This window comes from Nicotiana tomentosiformis, chromosome 4 (genome assembly GCF_000390325.3).
Source record: "Nicotiana tomentosiformis chromosome 4, ASM39032v3, whole genome shotgun sequence".
In the NCBI taxonomy this organism is placed as follows: Eukaryota; Viridiplantae; Streptophyta; class Magnoliopsida; order Solanales; family Solanaceae; genus Nicotiana; species Nicotiana tomentosiformis.
In genome coordinates, this window is record NC_090815.1 from 54526736 (window position 1) to 54540907 (window position 14172).

Here is a 14172-nt window from a genome sequence, read left to right on the forward strand (position 1 = left end):
TCATCAAGTCTTGCTCAGATCTTGGAAGATTAACAAGGAAAACCCACAAGATCTTCATCTAAGAGGTAAGGTTCCATACCCTAGTTTTTAATTTCGAATTTGGGTAAAAGAAGGTTGAATTGGAGTATGATTCTTGGGTATAAGAGTATTATTTGTACATGCTTGTACTAATAAGGTTTGTGGGAAGATTCTTGAGCTCAAATAAGTAAAGATTGGGTTGTGGAGTGAAGGAAATCTTGTAAAAGAACCTTGTAGTTAAATTTGCACACCTAGTGTTTGATAAAATGCTCAAATGAGCTGAGACCATGAATATCTTCCTAATTATGGTTCAATTTTGTTATGTCTCAAAATAGATTGGGATTGCTAGAATTTTCGGAACGTTGTAGTAATTTAAGTAAAGCTCAAAGCGAGGTATGTTGGCTAAACTTTCTCTCTTAGAATAGATATCCATAATGTTTCCGTAAGATCAAGTATGATTGGCTCAAGATTTCCTAACTTCTATATTCCGGGTTATTCCCTATAAACTTGTTTATTCCGAATGAGCCTTATGTCGAAAGATAGATGTTCAAAGCATGGTTTGTGTATTAAAATGTTGTGGCTTTGAGTCGTGTTTTAAATGAGAACTAGTATACCAATTGGGTGAGAAAAACTCGATATGCTTAAGACTCATAATTGCTCATATGTGTACCTAAAGACTTGATTGGAAGTGTCTTGTTGTTGATAATCTTTGAAGATGCTTGAAAATGAAATAAGCGGATTGAAGGAATAGAGTGTTGCCAACGTGCCAAGAATTTAAGTTATGTTGTGGCTAGTAGTGCATATGATTTTAGAGGATGCAATAAAGAATATTAAATGAGCCTCAACTCCACTGTTTTAAAAGTGATTTGGAAAAATAGAAGTTGCTAAGAGCTTTTATACTCAATTCATGCCCATCAGTGGCTGCTTTAACTAATGCTTTGTTTTATAAATATATCCAGTATGATTCGAGTTCTATATACTCATGTGTTGAAATTGGACATTGTCATTTATGGGGAAGAGAATTGCAAGAATAAATGGTGTATTGATTATTTATGATTTTTCATGTGCGTTTAAATTGTTGGTTGGTATGCCTCATTCTTTGGGAAGAAACCATTCGTGTTTGAAGTTCCCATTTCGAATGGATTTGAAGTATATGATTATCGAAATATTCTATATGTTGATATTTGATGGTGATCTTTGAAATTGAAAGAGGTGAAAGTGTGGAATATGAAATACGACCATCGTGCCAGGAATAAAAAAATCTTGTGAATGGCCTAATGAGCCAAGGAAATATTGTCGTTGCGAATGACTGAAAATACTAATGAGAATTTATACAATGTGAAAGATGTTGAGGTGAGTACAATAGTTTTTATGATATTTTTGTTTCCAAATCAAATCAAAAATATTTTTGGGAGCATCATTAGCAAAACTGAGGAAGGGTGGGTCATAAGGCTCACACCTAAAACTACACGTGTCGGTGTAGGGGTGGATTGTGATTATTCCCCTTATTTGGGATGAAATTGGAATCTTTGGAAAATTGTGATATTATTCCCCTTAATTGGGATGAAACTGAAACCTTTATGGATTGGAAAAGTCAACCCACACGGCATATGTGGGAAGGCGGCCTAGCTGATCGGGTGGAGATCAGACGCCATGTTGCGCACATGGTGGTAGTACTCTTGGTAACAACTTTCTTTCCCATCACCTATCAAACCACATTGTCCGTGGGGAGGTGGCCTAGCCGATAGGGTGTGATCGGACTCCGTGCTAACAAAGACGGTGGTTTATCGGTGCTAATGATCTCCCAACCAAAAATTATATATGAAGTTCGTGTTTTGAAAATTATTATGTTTTAACTGGACATTTGGATATTGTTGATTGTGACTTGTTGTTTCTATGTGTTGCCTTTTCTTATATGGTCATTCTATTTTGAAAGATGATTTTTAGCTATATATACTAGTGCTATTCGACAGTACTAACATCCCTTTTGCCGGGGGCGCTGCATCTTTAATGGGTGTAGGTGGTTCTTCAGCAGGCGATATTGATCAGTGATAGCAGTACACTCTTTTTAGCTGATTTGGTGAGCCCCACTTCATTTTGGGGTCATGTATCTTTTGTTTCTCATGTACTGTGTTTTCAGGTATAGCCGGGGCCTTGTGGCCGACATTTCCATATTACTCTTCTATTGTATTTAGAGGCTCCATAGACAGGTTGTGGGTTATGGTTGATGATAGGAATTGAACTAGAAACGTTGGTACTTGGAAATTATGTTTTTCATTAAATCTATAGACTCGTAATGTTTTGAAAATTATGAATGAAGCTGCTAATGGGAATGAAAAGGAAGTTGTTAATAAAATCTTTTCAGTGATAGATTAATGGAGTACATCTCCTCTTTATTCATGGATGAGTTTGGGTAGAAGGAAATCTAACAGGCTTGCTCGGCCGGGTTCTCTCGGTTGAGCATCGGTCGCGCTCCTCGAGTTTGGGGCGTGACAGGATTAAATCCTTGACCACTTTCCTTCCACATCATGCCAAAACAACAACACCCCAACATCAGCTCCTACCATTCGAGTCATCCCTCCAGTGACCCCCGCAAACCCACTAAATAGCCCTATTTGCACTCCCTACGTACCACAGTACATTCATACACTACAAAACCTGCCTATTACCACCAATGCAACTCACACCCCTCCTCGTGACGGGGTCACTTTTACTAACCAGCACATACTTATGGCACATGCTGCTACCCATGAGCAGTATGTTCCCCCTGTATATGCCATTTCTAAACCTAGCTTTACAGCACTTGTCACGGTCAGGGTGCCGTATGAGATTGATCAAGACGCTGAAATGGAGAGGGAAGCCAGGTGTAAGGAAGAAGAGTCAGTATCTGAGTAGTTGCAAATCTTGAGAAAGCAAATGAAGAGCCTCCAAGTTTCCCCAGGAAGTAAAATTTTGGATATGAGGATTTGTGTATTCATCCGGATGTGGATATGACAGCAGGATATAAACCCCCAAAGTTCGATATCTTTGATGGGACGGGTGATCCCCACGCACATTTGAGGGAATATTGTGACAAGCTAGTCGGAGTGGGTAGGAATAAGAAGCTAAGGTTAATGTTATTTATAAGAAGTTTGACGGGAGAAGCACTCACCTGGTATACTCGACAGGATCTGCGAAATTGGAGAATTTGGCAAGATATGGCGGAGAGGAAGGCCAAAATGACAGACTCTGCCACAGCTCATGGTATGACTAGGTCCGGGAGATGCTACGCTTCTAAAGATGTCAATCGAGAGAACGTGGGAAGAGAGAAAATTTAAAGAAGGAACATAACAAACCCAAAAGCCGTCGAGTTTTGGAAGAGTGTAAAATAAAGAATATTTTGTGGAGGGGTAGCTGATGAAAACCCCAGCACAGATATCAATCATAGGTTTGTTAATGAGTTCCGACAATCATAAGGATGCCATGTTGAAAGTACTGAATGGGGTAAGTGTGCCAATAACACCACCAATGAGGCACTGGCCATGACAATTGGGAAAATGGTCGAAGAAAATATGATCATTTTCAGAAGAGATGAACTTCCTGTCGAGGGCGTAAGTCACAACAAAGCACTCCATATCACTGTCAAATGTGGTGACAAAGTGGCATCCCGAGTGTTGGTCGATGGAGGGTCAGGAGTCAATATTTGTCCGCTCTCCCCCCTACGGGAGTTAGGAATTCATTTAAGGGAGGTGAAGGAAAACCACGTGAGAGTGAGGGCCTTTGATGGTTCGCAGAAGGATCTTATTGGAGAAATTTATTTGGCCTTGCAGATCAGGCCGATCGAACTTCCCATATTGTTTCAAGTAATGGACATCTCCTCTTCCTCCAACTTGCTACTGGGAAGGCCCTAGTACATATGGCAGGAGCTGTCCCATCCACTTTACACCAATGCATGAAATTTGATAGGGGATGTCAGGAAATCGTGGTTCACGGCGAGTGGGGTCACTTCACGAATTTGGAGCATGATGTTCCATTCATTGAACGAATAGATAGAGTTGATTTCCATGTAGTGGAAATCATGCAGGCTACTGAAATGGAAGAAAATGAACAGAACTTGGGAATGCAGTTTCCATATAGATCTAAGATAGCTATGAGGGAGATGATGAAATATGGATACAGGCCAGGAACAGGGCTGGGGGCCAGGTTGGACGCAATCACAGAGCCAATTGAACATAACTGGCAGAAAGGAAAGGTCGGCATAGGAAATCAGCCTCCGGAAGGGAAAGCTCGTACCGTTAGCTATGAGAAAAAGGTTTTTGTGCCAGAGCATGTTGCAAGTTCGGGTTAGAGTTCAGTGCTAGAAGATGATATCATCGATGGGATGGCAAAGTTGTTCCTGAATATGATTGAAGAGTGTTATGAAGGGACTGACATCAAGACACTAACTATCAGGGATGCCAAACCAGGGGAAGAGCTGCGGAACTGGACCGCCGTCCATCTTTGGTTCGCCGGGAGCCTTGGTAGTATGGAACTGTAAAAGTTTTCTTTTGCAAAAGCGCACGGTCAATTGAGGCCTGCACTGTGTTTGTACCTTTTTATCATTTGCCTCTTTTGAACGCTTAAGACGTTCCTCTTTTGATGAAATAAAAAGAATCATTTTCTTAAATATTGCAACCTTATTTACCACTTTATTTATACTTAGCTTTTCTTTTTTGTAATCAAAATGCTAAAAAACTGCATCCCATGATTATGACATGTAACGAAATCGTCGAGCGCAAAGACCCAGATTACGAGGAATATAATGAGAGCATGATGCCCGACAATCTCCCGCAGGATATCGAGCAGTTGGAGTGTCAAAAAAAGCCCAACCTCAAAGAAACGGAAGTGGTAAACCTTGGAAGTGAAGAGGATGTGAAGAAAACCAATATCAGCATTCATCTAGAGGCTGAGTAGAAGGAAAATCTGATTGAGCTCCTATATAGTACATCGATGTGTTTGCATGGTCATATGATGATATGACGGGATTAAGTACTGACATTGTCTCACATAGACTGCCCACCGATCCTACCATACCTCCGGTCAAGCAGAAACCCAAAAAAATCAAACCTGATTTAAGTCTAAGGATAAAGGAAGAAGTGACCAAACAAATAGAGGCAAATGTGGTAAGGGTCACCAACTATCCCAGTTGGTTGGCAAATATTGTCCCAGTACCCAAGAAAGACGGAAAGATCAGAATATGCATGTATTATCAAGATCTCAACAAAGCTAGTCCAAAGGACGATTTCCCTCTGCCAAATATCCACATCCTCATCAAAAACTGCGTGAAGCATGAACTGCAGTCGTTTGTGGATTGTTTCGCTGGGTACCATCAAATATTGATGCATGAAGAAGATGCAGAGAAAGCGGCCTTCACTACACCTTAGGCAGCTTATTTCTATAGAGTCATGACATTCGGTCTCAAGAACGTTAGCGCCACCTACATGAGGGCCATGACGACCCTTTTTCACGACATGATTCATAAGGAGATTGAAGTGTATGTGGATGATGTCATCATAAAGTCTCGAAAGAGTTTGGAACACTTGGACGATTTGAGGAAATTTTTTGAATGCCTGTGAAGGTACAGTTTGAAGTAGTACCCGGCAAAGTGTGCATTCGGAGTCCCCGCTGGGAAACTGTTGGGCTTCATTGTAAGCAGGAAGGGGATAGAGTTGGATCCATCAAAAATCAAGGCCATTCAGGAATTGCCACTACCAAAGAGCAAGAAAGATATGATGAGTTTCCTAGGTAGATTGAATTACATCAGTCGCTTCATAGCCCAGTCCATGGTAATTTGTGAACCCATTTTCAAGTTGCTGAAGAAGGATGCTGCCACAAAATGGACAGAAGAGTTCCAGAAAGCCTTCGAAAGAATCAAGGAGTATCTATCAAATCCACCAGTGTTGGTTCCCCCCGAACTAGGGAAGCCATTGTTACTCTATTTGTCAGTCTTGGATAATGCCTTCGGTTTTATGTCGGGACAGCATGACGAAACTGGGAGAAAGGAGCATGCCATCTACTACTTAAGCAAGAAGTTCACGCCATGTCAGGCCAAGTATACTCTGATATAACACACTTGTTGTGCTCTGACTTGGATTGCCCAGAAACTAAGGCTTTATATGTTAGCATACACTACGCATCTGATATCTCGGCTCGACCCGATCAAGTACATCTTCCAGAAGCCGATGCCTACCGGAAAGCTAGCTAAATGGAAAATTCTCCTCAGTGAATTTGACATTGTGTACATAACTCAGAAGGCTATCAAAGGACAAGCTTTAGCCAAACACCTCACAGAGAATCCAGTGGATGGGGATTACGAGCCGCTTACCACGTATTTTCCCGATGAAGAAGTGTGATTTGCTGGAGAAGATATTGCAGAATCGTACACTGGATGGAGAATGTTTTTTTGATGGAGTAGAAAACTTCAAAGGAGTCGCAATTGGGACAGTCCTGATTTCGAAATCTAGACAGCACTATCCAACATCGGCAAAGATACGATTCCATTATACCAATAATATGGCTGAATATGAAGCGTGCATCCTTGGGATCAGAATGGCAGTGGACATGAACGCCAAGGAACCTTTGGTCATAGGGGATTCTGATCTACCGATACATCAAGTCCAAGAGGAATGGTCCACCAAGAATGTCAAGATACTTCCGTACTTGCACCGCGTGAAGGAGCTATGCAAGAAGTTCACGAAGATTGATTTTAAGCACGTCCCCAGGATTCAGAACGAGTTCGCTGACGCCCTTGCAACCCTATCATCTATGATTCAGCATCCAGACAAGAACTATATCGACCCTATCGAGGTAAAGATTAGGGATCAACATCCCTATTGCTTCCATGTAGATGAAAAACCAGATGTTAAACCACGGTATCACGACCTCAAGAAATTCCTTGCAACCAGAGAATACCCAGAGAATGCTACTAATGGTCAAAAGCAATCCCTCAAGAGGTTGGTTAACTATTGTTTCCTCAACGAGGAAATCCTGTACGGGAAGACCCCAGATCTAGGTTTGTTGAGATGTGTAGACGCTGCCGAGTCAACCAGATTATTGGAGGAAATACATGCAGGAACGTGCGGACCCCACATGAATGGGTTCACATTAGCCAAGCAGATCTTGACAGATGGATATTTTTGGATGACTATGGAAAGCGACAATATCTGCTATGTGCAGAAGTGCCACCAGTGCCAGATTCACGGGGATTTCATCCGGGTTCCACTGAATGAGTTAAATGTAATGGGTTCACCCTGGCTGTTCAACACTTGGGGAATGGATGTGATTGGACCTATAGAGCCTGCCACATCAAATGGACATCGTTTCATCTTGGTAGTTGTCGATTATTTCACCAAATAGGCCAAGGAATCTACTTACAAGGCCGTCACAAAGAATGTAGTGGCAGATTACATCAGAAAAAACATTGTCTGCAGATTTGGAATACCGGAGTCTATCATCACTGACAATGTCGCTAACCTCAACAACGACCTCATGAGAGAAATCTGAGAGAAGTTCAGAATCGTCCACCGTAATTCCACAGCCTACAGACCACAAATGAATGGGGCGGTGGAGGCAGCCAACAAGAATATCAAGAGAATTCTACGAAAGATAGTGGACAATCACAGGCAATGGCACAAGAAACTATCTTTCGCCTTACTGGGTTATTGGACTACCATGAGAACATCTACTGAGGCAACGCCATACATGTTGGTATACGGAACTAAAGCTGTGATACTCATAGAAGTTGAAATACCATCTTTAAGGGTCATTCAAGAGGCAAAATTGGATGACACATAGTGGATACGGGTCAGATCGGAGCAGCTCATGCTCATCGACGAGAAAAGATTGGATGCAGTATGCCATGGTCAGCTATACCAGAACAGGATGGCCAATGCATTTAACAAGAGAGTGAAACCTTGCCAGTTCACATCGGGCAGTTGGTCTTTAAGAAAATCTTTCCCCACCAAGAAGAAGCCAAAGGAAAGTTCGCACCAAACTGGCAAGGTCCTTACGTGGTTCACCGAACACTGTCGGGTGGAGCTATAATCTTGGCAGAAATGGATGGAAGAATCAATATGAAGCCCATCAACTCAGACGCAATCAAGAGATACTATATTTGAAGATAAACAAAGTTAGTTTTTGCTGTAACAGAACTACGTTCAACCTAACTTCCCACAGAGGGATACGTAGGAAACCCATATAGGGTTCGGTTTCTCTACCCCTTTCTCTTGTATTAGAATAACCAAATATCACTTTTGTATAATGCTCAGGAGCTACGCCGACTTGATTTCCTCAGAAAAGAATATGAAGGCAATCCTCATCGGATTCAATTATCTTTTGTAATTAAACTATTTTCTGGCCTGATTCCATTTGGATACGTAGGCAGTCTGAGTCAGACTCGGCCATTTTCATTCTTAAATCTCATCATTTTGCATATGTTGTAATCTAACAACGCTTTGACCTGATTCCATTTGGATACATAGGTTTCCTGAGTCAGGCTCGGTCATCTTCATCATATTTTATCATAATCCACGAACTACATTCAGACTTGATTCTGTTTTGGATACGTAGGCAACCTCAAAGGGTTCAGTCATAACCTTAGGAAAGCCTTGTAATGCATTAGTTCAAATTAGGACATTGTCGTGATAGCAAGCATCTGCGTTGTCAGAAGCATCACGGAAAATCAACATCAACAAGACAAAGTTCTCAAGAGAATATGCTCGCGTGTGGAGAACCTTTCGTAACATGTCATAATCCGGAACGACGGCATTTGCCTTAAAAAAAGCAAAGTATTTTCAAATTTCTAAAATAATATATATATATATATATATATATATATATATATATATATATATATATATATATATATGCAGTAATTTATTCCATCTACTGAACTTCGCGGCGCAATCATGTCAAAGGCTTGGGGAAACAAACATTATGGTCGACACAAACCAACTTCCCCGCCCCCACTAAAAAAATTTCTTTGAGTGCAGAGTCAACAGGAAATAAGGAAGCACTAAGACAACACTGGGACAAATGTCGGATCCGCCACTTTCCTAAGATTATCTCTCTTCCTCCTTTACTTGAATTTTTCTGGTACAGCTAAGGCTAATCTTTGAATCTTTTACAGGTACCTCGGAATTAGACACCTAATACAGAAAGACATGTACATATTAAATTGCCTATTCAAAATAATCGGAGCACCTTGTACAAAACGGACCGTCGGCTTCATCAGTTGAAGTCCTGTATATAGCAATCTGCCTGCTTAACTAATCGGAGTACCCTGTACAAACGAGCCATCGACTTCACCAATTGAAATCATGTATATAGCAAACCGTCAGCTCAATCGACCAGAGCACCCTGTACAAATAGAACTTTAGCTTCGCCAACCGGAGCCTTGTATATAGGAAACTGCAAACTTCGTAAACAAAATAATTTGCATTGCTGCTCTGTCGTAATGGATGCTGGAATAGACAGTCGTAAACCTCATCACCGATGTTCTACCAATCGATGGCCACAACTTAGCTTCGCAGTCACAAGTAATATCAATGTCATGACAACTAGCCCGAAACAATGATATAATGTATCAATAAATAACAATTGAGACTGAGATATGATATGAAATGAATTAATATGACTGAGTACGTAATATCAATAAAATCAGTAAGGTGACAGCAAGAAACGACCACTTTGGGTCCCAACAGTACCGACACAAAGCCTAAACATGATATCTAGCATGATTGACAGCTCAATTACTTTATCACATGAGGAAAACACGAATATCATCAATATAGAATCGCTATACGGTGCCATGCAATCATCTAGGTCACAATTCTCATGGTGCACGCCCGCACACTCATCACTTGGCATGTGCGTCACCTCAGTACCAACAACATAATACATAATTCTGGGTTTCGAACCCTCAGAACCAAGTTTGAAAGTGTTACTTACCTTAATCCGGGCTAAACTCTACTCCAAAATGCCTTGCCCCTCAAATAAGTCTCCAAACATACCGAGTCTAGCCACAAGTAGTACAATACAATCAATATAGGCTAAAGGAATCAATTCCAAAGGAAAAAAACGAAATTTTAGCCAAAATCCGAAATCGGCCCAAACCCGGCCCCCGGGCCCACGTCTCGAAATCCGACAAAAGTCATAAAATCTGAAAGCCCATTCACTCATAATTCTAACCATACCAAATTCATCAAAATCCGACACCAATTGGTCATTCAAATCTCCAAAACCAATTCTCCAAATCCCTAGCCTCAAACCCCCAAATTACACCTCAAAAACACACCATCTAGGTGGAAAATCGGTGGGGAAACATAATTATTGATCAAAAATGAGTACAAGAAGCTTGCCTTAAGAATCCCCTCGAAAACCCTCTCCAAAATCGCCTAAGTCTGAGTCCAAAATGTTAGAAATGGTGAAAATCTCGAAGACTCACATTTATGGGTTCTGACAAGGTCTTCCGCACCCGGGGCAACTTGGTCGCTTCTGCGGTCCCGCAGGTGCGCCCCAGAGCCCACTTCTGCGTCTAACTCCGCACTTGTGCCCCATTATTCCGCACCAGCGCACTCGCTTCTGCGAGACAAATCTCTGCTTCTGCGGAGTCAAGCTTCAAGGCCAAATCCGCTTCTGCGGCCTTTCTGTTGCATCTGCAGTCGCGCAGATGCGGGAACACCATCGCACCTGTGATCTTCTGCTACTTCACTCCCTTGGCCACTTCTGCTGCTTACCTTCCACTTCTACGGGCACGCACCTGCGGTTCCCACTCCGCAGGTGCGATTACACCAGTAGTGGAAAACCTTCAGCAATCCTACAACTTCAAAACGTGATCCGTTAGCCACCCGAAATCAACCCTAGGCCCCTAGGGACCTCAACCAATCATACTAACAAGTCCTATATCCCAATACAAACTTAGTCAAATTCTCAAACCACCTCAAACAACATCAAAAACACGAATTACATACGGATTCAAGCCTAAGAAACTTCAAAATTTCCAAATTCTACAAACGATGCCGAAACCTACCAAATCACATCCGATTGGCCTAAAACTTTGAACACAAGTCAAAAATGGCCCCACGAACCTACTGCAACTTTCGGAATTGGAATCCGACCCCGATATCAAAAAGTCCACTACCGGTCAAACTTTCCAAAATTCCAACTTTCGCCATTTCAAGCCTAATTCTACTCCCGACCTCCAAATCACAATCTAGACACACTCCTAAGTCCAAAATCACCCACCAGAGCTAACGAAACCATCAAAATTCCAATTCAAGGTCGTTTACTCATAAGTCGACATCCGGTCGACTTTTTCCAACTTAAGCTTTCAGTTAAGAGACTAAGTGTCTCAATTCACTCTGAATTCTCTCAGGACCTAAACCAACTAACCCAATAAGTCATATAATAGCTATAAAGCACAAATGGAGTAGTAAATAGGGGAACGGGGCCACAACTCTCGAAACGACCGGTCGGGTTGTTATAGAAGGGGTCAAAAGAGAAGGCTGCAGTGAGCAAGAAGGATAAATGTGGGGTGTACCCCAAAAAGGCTGAGAAGAAGCTATCTGCCTGGCTGTGTGCATGAGTTTGGGCGTGAGGAATGGAGCCCGACTTTGACTCAAACCCCGACTAGATAATCAGAGAAGTTTTCTTTACCTTATGCTTTTTAATTGTGTGTCATGGGGACAGGCCACAACTTAAAGTGTGGGGCGGGGGATATTTTTATATATGTATATTAGTTTTCTTTTTATTAGTTGTAGTAGTTAAAAATAGAAAATAATTGAAAAACCCATAAAAATTGAAAAATATTTAAAAAATTTTATTTTTCCCGACGATGGATATCATTCAACAGGTTTCTTGAAGGATTAAAGTCGAAAGAAAAAAGACAAAAAGATTTTTGTTTGTAGGTAGTGTAATAATTCCCCCTTGGTTTTTCTTTGTGCCGCGGTTCTTTTCCAAGGGTTTTGTTTTGAACCGGGTGTAGTTAGTAGTTAGTTTTTATTTTTTTAGGAGTAGGAAATCTTGTGTTGTGGTTTGAATTGAAGGCAATATCTCTTAACTTTATTATGCCTTAAGAATAGTAAGTGCTTTAGTTGTGACGCTTAGGCTCAGTTTTTAACTCTTTTATAAGTACCTTAAATTGTATGATCTTAACTTTGCTTAACTGCTTTGACTATAGTGTCTTGATAGTCCAATCCTGAGTGAGTTATGTGCCATGTGTGTGAGGTTTTGTGTATTTTATGCATTGTATTTGATGTCTAGAACTTTTCCGGTGTGTTTGCAAAGAGAAGTAGTAGTTTATTCAGTTTTGGAAGTGATATAGGCATTTTTTTGTTGAGCCAGATATGTGCTATTACCCACCTAATTGTTATGTATCATAGTTAAACCTTTGAGCCTATAATCTTGTTTCTTTGGCAACCACGTTACAAGCCTTACCCATTAGTTTGAATTGACCATCTATTTGAACCTTGTACCTCTCATGAGCACTTGAAATGGTTATGAACTTTGTAAAAGTTGATGTGTGGGGTGGTTGGTTTGGCTTTTTAGTGGAACTATTGAACTAAGGAGAAAGGTGCACTGTTTTGAAAAATTAAGAGCCACTTGAATTGAAAAAGAAAAGAAAAAAAATAAGTGTATGATTCTGAAAAATGTTCCTTGATAGTGGTAACTCTTGATGTAATTGTGCTTAAAGAAGTAGGGAGTTAATGTATATTGATGTGAAGGAGGAGTTATGGTTTGACATAAGTGTGGGGTTTTGAATGATTAATTGTATGTATTAAAGTGTTTAGGGGGGTGTAGTCACTCTTATATATAAATATATCATACCCATCTCACAGCCTACATTACAACCGATTAAAGTCCTACTTGATCCTCGACTGAATGAGCTCAATTAGTAGAGTAGTACACTATGAGCAAGCCCATGGTACATCTTTTGTGGCATATGAATGTTGTTTCAGAGAGTGAGTGAATTTTTTCTCTCTTGAGTTCCTGATTATTTTTAAATTTTATCGTGTGTGGAACTACTTTCTATTGTTGTGTTAGAGTAAGTGAGCGGGTTGTGAAAAATGCGTGGTACTTTTGAGTCAAATCTTGAGGAAAGGATGTTACGGTATTGTGCTTAATCTGTTTTAAATATTCTTGGTATGATGAGTTATTAGAGTTGTTGAAAAAGGTCGTGTCTATATGAAGTGTAATTTGATTGCTCGAGGACGAGCAATGGTTTAAGTGTGGGGTGTTGATGGTAGCCTATAATCTCGTGTTTTAGTCTCTTATTGCACTTTAATTCACTGTACTTTATTTGTGTGTAACGACCCGACCGGTAGTTTTGAGCTCTAGCTTGTCGTTCGGAAGTTTGAGGCCCTGAGCAGCTTCACTTCAGGTATTATGACTTGTACGTGTGGTCAGAATTAAATTTCGGGAAGTTCAGAGTCGGTTTGGAAAGAACATTCTCAGTTCGAAAGCTTTAAGTTGGAAGAATTAACTAAGATTGGATTTTAGAGTAAACGGCCTTGGAATCAGGATTTGAAGGTTCCATCAGGTTCGTATGATGATTTCGGACTTGGGCGTATGATTGGATCGGGTTTTGGATGCACCAGAAGCGTTTCAGCACCTATTGTGGAAGTTAGCATTTTGGAAGGATTTCTTAAATTTGACTTGAAGTGCATTTCAATGTTATCAATGTCTGTTTGGGATTCCAAACCTGGGAATAGCTCTGTATGGTGATTCTGTGTTGGGAGCGCGTCCGAATGTGGATTTCGAGGTCCGTAGGTCATTTTGGGGTTATTTGGCGAAAGTTAGAAATTTGAAAGTTTTTGAGAAGTTTGACCAGGAGTGGACTTTTTGTGATTGGGGTCGGAATCCGGATCCGGAAATTGGAATAGGTCCGTAATGACGAATGTGACTTGTGTGCAAAATTTGAGGTTAATCGGACGTGATTTGATAGGTTTCGGCATCGAATGTAGAAGTTTGAAGTTCTAAAGTTCATTAAGCTCGAATTGGGGCGTGATTCATTATTTTGATGTTGTTTGATGTGATTTGAGGCCTCGAGCAGGTTCGTGTTATGTTGTGGGACTGGTTTGTGTGATTGGACGGGGCCCCGGGGGCCTCGGGTGTGTTTCGGGGTAGTTTCGGACCAAA

At 41.0% G+C, this 14172-nt stretch overlaps 1 protein-coding gene across 1 annotated transcript; it reads left to right on the forward strand.

Annotated features, from left to right (window-relative positions):
- Nucleotides 1-6339: 6339 nt before the first annotated feature.
- Nucleotides 6340-7392, forward strand: LOC117275997 (uncharacterized). The gene has a single exon (XM_033655337.1). It carries the CDS (start codon nucleotides 6340-6342, stop codon nucleotides 7390-7392), a length of 1053 nt encoding a protein of 350 aa, XP_033511228.1.
- Nucleotides 7393-14172: the final 6780 nt, after the last annotated feature.